At 37.8% G+C, this 12,238-nt stretch overlaps 1 protein-coding gene across 2 annotated transcripts in view; it reads left to right on the top strand.

Moving 5' to 3' along the window:
* The window catches only part of ITGB1 (integrin subunit beta 1), a 44,611-nt gene that overhangs the window by 19,985 nt on the left and 12,388 nt on the right, over positions 1 to 12,238 (top strand). For both annotated transcript variants that reach the window (XM_082619570.1, XM_082619569.1), the window contains exons 3-11: positions 568 to 653; positions 3,289 to 3,511; positions 5,039 to 5,209; positions 5,742 to 5,980; positions 8,088 to 8,243; positions 9,020 to 9,115; positions 9,424 to 9,513; positions 11,199 to 11,339; positions 11,511 to 11,710. In XM_082619570.1, the coding sequence (XP_082475696.1) occupies positions 568 to 653; positions 3,289 to 3,511; positions 5,039 to 5,209; positions 5,742 to 5,980; positions 8,088 to 8,243; positions 9,020 to 9,115; positions 9,424 to 9,513; positions 11,199 to 11,339; positions 11,511 to 11,710 (1,402 nt within the window). The remainder of the gene's footprint in view (positions 1 to 567; positions 654 to 3,288; positions 3,512 to 5,038; positions 5,210 to 5,741; positions 5,981 to 8,087; positions 8,244 to 9,019; positions 9,116 to 9,423; positions 9,514 to 11,198; positions 11,340 to 11,510; positions 11,711 to 12,238) is intronic.

The raw sequence follows: 12,238 nt of genomic DNA, 5'->3' as shown, positions 1-12,238 counted from the left end.
AGACAGTCTATATTAGTACTTACCACACGGCAGACATGCTAATCCTTACACGGATTTGAAGAACTATATGGTGTACTTTGAACACAGACCTGAAAAATCAAGGGGTTGTGGATTGGGTGAATATGGACTTTTCAAGTATTTAACAGACGAAAATGAAAGTGCCTGCTTGAGGGGGTGGGGTATGGGTGTGGTGGGATGAGTTAAATGAAGAGAAATAATACTTTTACCCAGTTGTAAGAACAATCCTGAGAATTAATGACCATCCAACATGAGAGAGCCTGAAATCACGCCTTTGGAAAAAAAGGACAAATGTATAGATTAAGGGTACCTAGTCTTTGCTATAGAAGACAAGAGAGATAACTGTGTCTTTTTATGATTCTCTGTGCCAAGATGATCCAAAATCGCCTCTCTCTGGGGGGTAGGTCCGAATCAGCTTAGTAACGAGGTTCATAGTGTTTATATTTAACGTTCATATATGTTGTATTATTTGTCATTGTGATCCAGATTCTTCACTGTTCTCTCTCGACACTTCAAGTAAAGTGGTCTATTCTTTGTTTCTCCTGACAGATGAAAACAGATGTTTAAAAGCAAATGCCAAATCATGTGGAGAGTGTATACAAGCAGGGCCAAATTGTGGATGGTGCACAAATTCAGTAAGTAAGATTGTTCAAGTCTTCCCATCTATTCTCTAGTCATTTAGCGTTGCCCAAAACTATATCCTTGTGAAGTGTTCGATGTGACTTTTCACTTCCTCGTTGTTGACTGAATAAGCGTCAGCTCTGTGTAATCCTGTGAGGTGCTCTGGAGCTGTGCTGCCCAGTACAGGGCGTGCTAGGCATGTGTGGTGATGTTGAGCACCTGAGATATGGGTGGTCCAAACTGAGAATTCCCGTCAGCCTTAAATACATACCAGAGACTGAAGACTTAGCATTTCAACATTAATGATTTTTGAAATCACTGACATTTTGTATATATTATTAATTTCCCGTTTCTTTTTTTTCTTCCTCTCAGCGTGGCTACTAGACAATTTAAAAATACATACGTAGCTCACCTTTGTAGTGTGCATTGTTTCTATTGGACAGCTTCCCAAAAACCTCTAGCCATTTCATTGGACTGTTTTAGATTTTTCCCTTTTTTTATGATGGGAGAGGTATACATTAACCTGCCTAATTGTGTTTTAATTAAACTAATATACACTTGATTTGCATCCTAATCAAAGCCCATTGAGGTTAGGCTTTAAATTTTATTCACTCTTGTCATCTCTGTACATTGCTTAACATGGTACCTTCCACAGAGCTTACTAAATATTGAATGAATGAATAAACAGATGAATGCTAAGTTGGTACTGGAGGTAACGGGAAGTCATTTTGAGAGTATATAATTTATTTACAGAGTGAATAATATCAGAAGGTCAAAGGCTTATTGTTTGTTTTTACTCAGGCAGTTGACCCCACAGTCAAGTGCCTGTTTTGTGGGCGATAGTGGTCAAATGTCAGATATTTCGTATGATTTGACCTATGAAAGACAAAATGAGAAGTTTTCGTTTTGTTATTTTAAAAATTTTCTACTGGTACCTTCTGTTCTCCTAAAAACGGTATTCTGGAATTAAGTTGGAGACAGTGAAGGAAATAGGGAGTGCCTTGAGTTTGTCTCGGACTAGGCTTACTTAACTGAAACTCTTGGTTTTCTTACCTGGAAAATGAGCATGATCTGCCTCCTTTATCTCTGTTCTTACAAGAATCAAATGAACTTAAAGCAGTTTCACTTAGAAGATTATAATAGTGGTACGTGCTGTTCTCAACAACAGCATCCATTTTATGAGGGTTACAGTTTATCTGGGGTTTAGGGTTATCCTAGCCAAACTATTCTTTCAATAATTTAGCCATCTTTGTGGCATAATTCTTAAATTATTAAAGCTATTTTGGGATATCTTTAGTGAAATTTTACTTGAGTGTTGTGATCTTAGTTTCCTGGACTGGCTAATATTTGGAAGTGGATCCTGCACTGGGCCCCTGTGCTCTGGCAGCATTTTAGGTTTGACCACACATAAAAGTTGTGCAGCTTTGAACCGTTGGGCCCATGGTTCTCCCTTCCAGTTTTTCTAAGTACAGAAAGGCTCTCATTTAGTACTATGTTTCCTTTAAAAAATAACTGATCAAAACCATTTTGTAATCTTTGTATATAAATATCCTCACTTTATTCAGCACCGTGAAATTGGTAGATAATAAACAACCATACAAAACATAAAGTGACCCCAAATGAAAGGCATTTCCTCATTTTCCCAATGTCAAGATTTTAAAAAAGATTTTTTGGCCAATTAAGTACAGATTTTTAGGGGTATATGTGAAAAAGTTAAATGTCTATTAGGAGTGCACCTTTTAAAATGATACACACACATATACATGAATAGACCGTCATTGTTCCCCTTCCTCACATTTATGAAAAATGTATTTAGAACCTTTACATGCATCTTAACAGCAGTGTTTTTGCTTTCACTTAGTCAGTCATCTGATAAAAATAGCACATTTTAAAATCATGTCACTAGTGGAAATTTTACCCCATGCCACAAGTACCATTCACATACCATTACAACTTTTTTTATTTTAAAAAAATTCACCCTATATATGTTTTTGACCCTGTCATATAATCACTTACATTAAAAAAAAAAGTTCTAAAAGGCTTGTTTACAATAATAGCCAATACCTAAAATATTTGTAAACCTGCAAGAGTACTTACTAAATTTGTGGTAAATTTCTTGTTCTCCTTTTTAAGAAAGGTTTTAGGGTGACATGTTTTCCCTATACATTGAGTTGTTCAAAATATCATGAAGGATGCTGCTACATAATATGAGAGACTCTAAGAATTTTTCTAAGGGAAATTTTGGAAAAAATATTTGTCTGATATTTGGTTATATATATTATTAGTGGCTCTTAACCATGCTAAATAAGTAATTTAACAAAAGAAATTTCTTTGAGTAGATACTCTGAATTTGTACATGAAACTGTTAAAAGGTACACTTAGGTCAGTCCTCTAAGTATTACTAAAGTAATACGGTACTAGTAATATATTAGCAATAACGGTATTACTTTCAAGGACAAGTTTTTGTTTTTATCTGTTTTGTTTATTATGGTTTGGATGAAGGGAGCATTTTGTTTAAAAACCAGAAATGAAATACATTAGATGTGTTACCTGATTTTTGCAATTTAATTAGTTATTTGCAGTTACGATTATGTAAAAGGTTTGACCACTATACTTTTTATTTATACCTATATTTTACACGTCACTTAGACATTTTTACAAGAAGGAATGCCTACTTCTGCTCGATGTGATGATTTAGAAGCCTTAAAAAAGAAGGGCTGTCATCCAGATGACATTGAAAATCCCAGAGGCTCCAAAGATATAAAGAAAAATAAAAATGTCACCAACCGTAGCAAAGGAACAGCAGAGAAGCTGCAGCCAGAAGATATTACTCAGATCCAACCACAGCAGGTGGTTTTGCAGTTACGATCAGGTACAGAAATCTGATTCTGTGAATGCCTTTGTGTCTACTTGAGCTTTTTGACAACTTGATGTAAGTTTCTGTTGAGGGTTCATTTTCATATGTGGACTGACACTCAAATAGAAATGTTGAATACATTAACTTTTAGAAATTTTTTGCAGGTATAACAATTTGTAAGACACATGTACCTGAAGTAAATGTTACCTGTGTCTAATGTAAATTCTGTTAAAGATTCAGAAAGTATTAGATTTAATGGGTTTTTAAAGATAAAAATATCCATCTTCTGGTATAATTACATAATATACAGACAACATTTTAATCTATTTTTTCCTTTGTTTTTGTTCAGTATTGATAAGATATTAAGGTTTTCATAAGAATCTGGAGCAGTCCTGCATCTGGGAAAAAGGAGGAAGAAACAAGCCCCCTTTCTCCTCTTCTAGTTTCCCGCCCCTTCCTCTCAGAGGACTGTCCCGTGCCTGCCTCCCCGCCGCCCCTTCCCCTCCTGCTCTCTCTTCAGCCTGGTGCTGGCAGCCTTGCACTTCTAGAGCTGCTCTGGCAACGCTCTGCTGGCACCTGGAGCCACCAGGCCTGGTGGACCCTCGTCAGGCCTCTTTTTATTATTAACCTTCCTGTCCAAGCGATGCCTCTGAGCTGCTTGAAGTGCTCTCCTTGCGGCGTCTGCGATAACATTCCTGCTTTGCTTCTTATCTATTAACAGTGCTTTGCAGTCTCCTTTCTGTGTCTTTTTTCTTCCTTCCTCTTTGTAGTTCACTTAATTGTTGGTTTTCCTCTCATGGCTTTAAAGCCGTTTGTGGGCTGTAACACAGACTTTTTAAGCTCCAAACCCAGTTATCCAACTGTCAACTAGAAGTCTATATAGAGAAAATTTGCAAGTTAAAAATTTAGTGACTTTTCACCCAGACCTTTTCCTTCTCGTGTATTTTCTGAGTAGATTATATCTCACACCTCTGGTACATCTCTTCTTCCTCATTGTTTCAGATCCTTATCATCTTTTTCTTAGATTTTTGCTATAGTTTCTTAACAAGTTTCTTTGTCTCTATAGTCATCTTTAAAACTATTCTTCAGGTTTTCTACAGTGAAAATCAGGTTATGTTATTCACTGCATATAGTGCATCCCATTAAACAAAGAAGAGTCTTCACTTTATAATGTTAGTCTCTAAAAAGTCTGGTGTACCCTGTAGTGTATCTGCCTCACCCACCCAGTCTAGTTTATGTTGTTCTGGCTGTCTGTTTTCTTCTGTCATAGTTACCAACCCACTGTTTGCCTGTCTTGCCTGCTGTGGATGGGGAATGCTGTCTTTTTCACCATCCCCGGGCCCTGGCATTTTAAGTATTTGTGATTGAAATGAGTACACATCCATTGATTCAGTTACCTGTGGAATGCCCAGGTTTTTGTAAAAACTATGTCGATAATACAGTTTATAGTGTATACTTTATCAATCGAATTTACTTGGTTTTTCTCATTCGCTTTTGGATTGTTGGCAAGCTTATTTTCTTTTCTAATCTCTGTTTAATTAGGGGAGCCACAGACATTGACATTAAAATTCAAGCGAGCTGAAGACTATCCCATTGACCTCTACTACCTTATGGACCTCTCCTACTCTATGAAAGACGACTTGGAGAATGTGAAAAGCCTTGGAACTGATTTGATGAATGAAATGAGGAGGATTACTTCAGACTTCCGAATTGGTAGGAAGTTTGAGAAAATGAATAGTTTTCATTTGTATAAACACTGGCAGTTTTGTTCTTCACCACATGCATGTGAGATAAACAGGCCAGGTTTTAGTCTTTTCTTTTTGAGAGAACTGATATTCCTGTCACACGTCTAATAATTTTTCCGCCTCCTTGTTCATCTGTTACTGTAGGTGATCATGTTATTTGACACACCTTACACCACATAGGTAATGAAATGCTTGCATGTTTTCACAGGAATTTATGCATTGAATGTTGATATATTTTATAAACATGTTGATTACAGTTTTTTTTCATTACTAGTTAGTATGACCACACCTGCCTCTACAGCCTTAATCTCACGTCAGACCTGGATTTTTCATAGTGATCTCCTTTCCAAACCTAATTATTAAAACCCTTATTATTTCTTATTAAAGAAAAAGATTGACTTACAGGTGGTAACGTACTTGATATTTTTCATGCAGTTTATCCATCCGTCCATCCATCTACCCTCCATCTGTCATCACTGTGTGTGCATTTTCCTTCACAGGGTTTGGCTCATTTGTGGAGAAAACCGTGATGCCTTACATTAGCACAACACCAGCTAAACTCAGGAACCCTTGCACAAGTGAACAGAACTGCACCAGCCCATTTAGCTATAAAAATGTGCTCAGCCTTACTGATAAAGGGGAGGTATTTAATGAACTTGTTGGTAAACAGCGCATATCTGGAAATTTGGATTCTCCAGAAGGTGGCTTTGATGCAATCATGCAAGTTGCAGTTTGTGGAGTGAGTGCATTCATTTTCTACAAAAGGATATTATTTGTGTGAATTTTGAATGTGATTTTGCTGTCAGAAGAAGTTACCTTAATTACTGTAGCATACTTGACTAATCCCTTAAGTTCCCTCCAACTACAAATGCTTTATAAAAGCATAATCATTTTGCCCCTATTTAAACGAGGCAGTTAGTTCATTTACACAGGGTTGTAAAAGCCAGAATGCTCACCATTTGAAACAGTGGGGCAGTTTAGCTTTAGCTGGTGCTCTAGGTTTTTAGAAGAGGCCCAGGAACCCTAGCTTTCTGGCTTTGTGCCTGAGATGGAATTGGGGTTATCCGGGACGTCTCCAGGAGCATTAAAAGTGCTCAAATGGACTGTGTCTCAGACACCATTTTCCTCTGGTCAGTTTTCTTCTGCTTATCATCTTTGAGAGGTATCTTCCCCATGTCATTCAAAAAGAAAGAACTTTTAAAGTCTTAGTTTGAAAGCTATATGAGAACAGGTATTTTGAGAAGTCATATAATTGTAATTTTAATTGCAAGATTTTCAGTAGTAGTAAGCTGATCTCCATTGGGCTAGTGGTTAGAATTTTATGACCCATTTACCAGGTGATGATTTTGAGGTGACCTTTTAATGATTCAGCTGAAGCTGAAAATAGAAAACATTGTGAGGTAGATAAAGTTTAAGTACCTGACTGTCTCATTCCCCCCGCCCCTTTTTCCTTAGAGTACCCGTATGCTCTAGAAGACCTTCCTTGATTCCAGATGCTTCTTAATGGTTATTTTCCAACCAATTTTTAATGTGTAACTTGATACCCAAGATGATAATATGGTATAGTGTTTAAGACAACAGTCCTTAGACTGTTAGGAAATGGCTTCAAATGTTCCCATCACTGCTCATCCACTAGGCAATTTCCTTGCCATTCTAGAGGGCTGTTTCCTTCTCCTTAAGAAGGGATAATAACAGATAAACCTCATAGGGTTGTTATGAAGTTTAAATATGGTAATCCATATACAGTGCCACTAAGCACCCAGCAAATATTAACTACTAGATTATCGTTGCTCTTGACTTCTCACTGGGGTAGTTGCAATTTAAGGATAGTCTCTGCTTTTAAAGGGGAAGAGAGTGACATTCCAGGTAGTGCCCAGGCTGATGCCTGTTTTCTTTCCAGCCATTCATTTGTGATCCTGTTAGCAGCTCACTGTGGAGAGAGCATTCTCTGGGCTGCCTCTACCTGTGCCTTAGCCTTGGGATTAAAACAAGCCACAGCATCTGTGGCCGCTACTCTCGGTTTTCCTCATGCTGACTAAGAGGAACTGTTCCACTTACTTATCTGCGTGAAAAAGAGACAGACATTCTACTTGGACTGCCGGCATTAATAAACTTAATTCCTGCCTTCAAGGATTTTATAGTCTTATGAGGGTATACACAGATGTAATTGAGTATTTAGACAGATGTGATTATAAAATTACCATAGAAGAGGATTTTACTGCTACTTTAAATCCTTTGCTGAATAAGGTGGAAAATAAAATAAATGAACAAATAAGCAGTACTGATGGGTTGGAATGGGTGGAATTAAGCAGGGCAAGTCTTTGGAGAAGGTACTTTTTCTGTAATTAACAAAGGAAGTCAATGTGGTGGCTGATAAAGGAAGTTTACGCTACAGAAGGTGGAGCAAGGATGGATGGGAATGAGACAGTGATGTTTGGGCCAAGATGGGTGTGGGCTGAGACATTTGCATTTACTCATTAAGCACCTACTATGTGCCAAGCACTGTGCTGACTGCTGAAGATAAGATGAAGCACAAAACCCGATGTGGTCCCTGCCCTGCACAGAGCGAGCGTACTTTCTAATGGGGAGAGAGACATGAACTTTAAAAGATACAGTTTTTAAAAAAGAGCTGAAAGAGATGGACAGCCAGGCAAGGTGGAGTTTTACAGTGGGGTGGAGGAGTTTTATTCAGTGGTCTCTGTGCCTTCATCAGCAAGGATATTGGCATTGTGAAAAGAGAAGATACGGAATTAGGTTGAGAGTGCGGTGGTAGCCTACATAAAGATGAAAAGATTTATGCTGAATTGTGGGTAGTATTTTAAAATTGAAATCCTTTTCTTTTCGAGTCATTGATTGGCTGGAGGAATGTGACGCGGCTGCTGGTGTTTTCCACGGATGCTGGGTTTCACTTTGCTGGAGATGGGAAACTTGGTGGCATTGTTTTACCAAATGATGGACAGTGTCACCTGGAAAATGATGTGTACACAATGAGCCATTATTATGTAAGTGCTTAGCTCCTTACATATTGAATGGATTCAGATTGAGTTTAGTGTCTAATACTAAGAGTATTGTGGGTGACTGGCTTGTGGGGTTTTCAGGCTTTGGGGTTTTGTTATTTTGGTAAGTTGGGCCCTGACCTAATGTGCAGGAAAGCTCGTGTTGCTGTTTTGAGGCTCTGGCTTTGTGCTTGCTTCCTTCCACGCAGATGAGGGCCTGGGGGTGAGGGGAGCTGCTGACTCCGACTCTGCGCCTCAGCCCAAAGCTCTGTCTCCTCTCACTCGCTACGTCAAGGGGTAGCAAGCTCGATGTTATGTCTAAACAAATCATTTGTACAGTCTTAACACTCCTTGTCTTAGTTATACATGATTTAAGAAAGCAGGCACCCTGCCTCTACTGAAAATAAAGATTGGCAAATTATTCAAGGTCTGGAAGAAATCTAAACCTTGCTGAATCTTGGTCTTTTTCTTAAGTGATAAGTAGATAATAATAACCTTTAATTACTGGCAGTTCTTTACTTTCATTGTTCTGACATTTAATATACACAGATAATCTTACTCTTTAAAGTCTTTTTATTATGGAAATTTAAAATTTACATATAAAGGTAGAAAAGGATTAGAAACCCACTAGACAGCACCCACTTCAATAATTTGTGTTGTTTCAAGCAGTCTTTTTAAAGTAATCCAGTTGATATCTGCAAATCATTATTTTCAGCAAGTATTGAAAACCTGGAGTAGATTGGATGTAATTACATACTAAATTTTATTACTTAATTTCTTAGGATTATCCTTCTATTGCTCACCTTGTCCAAAAACTAAGTGAAAATAACATTCAGACGATTTTTGCAGTTACTGAAGAATTTCAGCCCGTTTACAAGGTAAATATATACATGTGAGATCAAAAGAGGAACACATTTCTAGACTCTTTTTGTTTAGTCATTAGAGGCAAAATGATATGTCTGAATTGAAATGTGGGAAAATGTCACCAGCTACAGACGGGATTTTACAAAAGTGTATATTAATTTTAGTTACATTGTAAAGCTAGTTGTTTTTAGGTCTGACTCCTTATGTTTATTTAGCAAATGTATCGAGAACTGTTACTTAAAAATAAATAGTAAGTACTCAGTAGATGCTAATTAGTTACATTAGTAGTACTTGTATTTTATGTTTTATCTTTTAATTGCAGGAACTGAAAAATTTGATCCCTAAGTCAGCAGTAGGAACATTATCTGCAAATTCCAGCAATGTAATTCAGTTGATCATCGATGCATACAATGTGAGTGCATTTTAAATAAGATCTGTTTTGGGCAATACCCTATGGAGAATACTTTTCTCAAAAAAAGTAAAACTCCTTTCATACACAATTTAGCAAGCCCCAGAAGACAACATAAAACTTAAATTCTGCATCTGGAGGAAAAACTCATATTCTCTTACAAATACATAATTATCTGCAGAGCAAAATGTAACAAAGGCATGTGGGGAAAATTTCTAAATTCTGTTTTAATGTTGTTAAGTAATAGGTCTCCTTGTTGGAAAGCAAGTGTGAAGCAACTTATATTTAGATTTATAGGATGACCTCAGTCTTCTTTTTCCACACCTTCTTTTTATAGATTCATCTATTTTGATGAATTGTGTCAGAAAAGCTTTTTTTTTTTTTTTTTTTGCCAATTCTCAACATATATTCAGGGTCTATAGTTCTCTGTTTTCAAGAGGTACACACAGTCATATATGCATGTACCATAAAGTATATATGAATGTATTTACATATATTTGACTTACCATTTTAATAAGATTTATAAGATATTTTTCCCCCCCAGATTGGAAGGAAGTTGAAATTAAAGAGGAATTTTCTCCATCTTGAGCTTTAGTTCAGAGTACTTTAGTGATACTCATTCACCATTGGTCAATAACTGTTGTAAGTCGTCTGGAGGCCTTTGTAATAGAACAGTAACCATCCTGTACTGTGTATACCACCCCAGCCTTTCTTTTTTTTTTTTTGCGGTACGCGGGCCTCTCACTGTTGTGGCCTCCCCCGTTGCGGAGCACGGGCTCTGGACGCGCAGGCTCAGCGGCCATGGCTCACGGGCCCAGCCGCTCTGCGGCATGTGGGATCCTCCCGGACCGGGGCACGAACCCGCGTCCCCTGCATCGGCAGGCGGACTGTCAACCACTGCGCCACCAGGGAAGCCCACCCCAGCCTTTTGATGGGTTGAATTTTAGATATTTTCTACCTCATGCCAGGGGTTCCCAGAATTCTTTGGAAAGACCCTACTCGAAGAGAGAGAGGTTTTTACAAAGATTTTCTAGATTCTGGTTGTTCCCTGTCTCTCCCATAGTTGTTTTGTTCTCTGTCTTTACAGCATATCTTAATGCTTTCCCAGCTCCATCCACGCAGGAATGTGACCAGGAGAGAGCTTGCTGCTGCAGTCTTCTTCATTGGTCCTGAGCAATCTGCTGTTCTAAAAACGCAGTGGCTTGAATCCTCCCACTTGGGGTTTTCTTTTTTGGGGGGGTGAGGGCGCAGGGCTGCAGCTGTGCCTGAGCAAATTTGTTCCCAGACTGTGTAGTAGATCATTTACTTTAGGCCCTAGTGAGCTGGAAGTTGGTAGGGCCAGAGGAGAGCTGTGTTGCCACTGGGGGAGGAAAGTGTTCTGAGTTCTTAGGACTCCTCATAATTAATATCAGCCCTCTGTGCTGTATCATCATTAAAATTTTAACTCAGTAATTAAACCATAAATACTTTTTTCAGTCATGTACATTATTTTGAAGAATTGATCCTTATTAATTAGAGCCAGTTTCTCTGGGTTTTGTGTTTTCTGGTCACTCAAGATTTGGCTTCAGATATTTTATTTAAATGGTACTGTTTCTTAACAGTTCATTTTATCCATTGGATTTATGCATTCAACTTATTTTATGGTAGCATTTGTTTGCCTTTCCTCTGTTTAATAGTCTTTCTTTTAGTCCCTGTCTTCAGAAGTCATTTTGGAAAACAGCAAATTACCAGAAGGAGTAACAATAAATTACAAGTCTTACTGCAAGAATGGGGTGAATGGAACAGGGGAAAATGGGAGAAAATGCTCTAATATTTCCATTGGGGATGAGGTATGTTATATAAACATTTTCCGAAGAAAAGAAAAAACTGCTTGTTTACAAGCAATGTAGTTTATAATTTGAGAAACAGTTAAAGAAATATAATTTGGAGTGGCTATTTGCAATTTTTTTAGTAGATTTAAATTGTGTAGTTGTTAACTTATCTTCTTGTTTTCCCTTAAGGTTCAATTTGAAATCAGCGTAACTTCAAATAAATGTCCAAATAAGAATTCTGAAACCATTAAAATTAAGCCTCTGGGCTTCACTGAAGAAGTAGAGATTATTCTTCAGTTCATCTGTGAATGTGAATGCCAGAGTGAAGGCATCCCTGGCAGTCCCAAGTGCCATGATGGCAATGGGACCTTTGAGTGTGGAGCCTGCAGGTGAGCTGGGGCTGTGGAGAGTGACGGGGTGCGGGGGGACTGTGGCTGGGACAACTGCAGGGGCAGGCTCTGTTTGGGCGTTCAGAGAGATTCTGTCTATTGGAGCAAATAAATGATTGTTCCCAGCCACTGTTGCTCACCACAAGATCAATTTGATGATCTTGTGTGTGCTATTTATGGAAAGCTCTTCCCTGCCTTTTTTTTTTCTTAGGCAGACTGTCCTTTACTGTAAAAAGCTTTTATAGCCATCCAAGATGTATATTTAACAAATGGTTAAGGTAGCATTTGGGTTTTTCTCTCATTATAGCAGTCTGAATTCTCTAGAGCTAAATAAGCTTATATAAAATAATATTTATTGTATCTGGGAAATGGAATTAGGAAGCAATAAAGGATGTTCACCGTGTATTACATGTACTTCTGAATCGTTGGAATAACTTTTAAAAAACCAGTATACCTTGTAAAATTAAAAAGAAAACAGTATTTTCAGAACATAGAATCTTCTACTAACAAAACTATAGTCAGATTATT

The sequence above is a fragment of the Mesoplodon mirus genome, assembly GCF_964341445.2.
Source record: "Mesoplodon mirus genome assembly, chromosome: 4".
Classification (NCBI taxonomy): domain Eukaryota; kingdom Metazoa; phylum Chordata; class Mammalia; order Artiodactyla; family Ziphiidae; genus Mesoplodon; species Mesoplodon mirus.
Note: the sequence above shows the minus strand (reverse complement) of the source record. Positions and strands in the feature narration are given on the sequence as shown.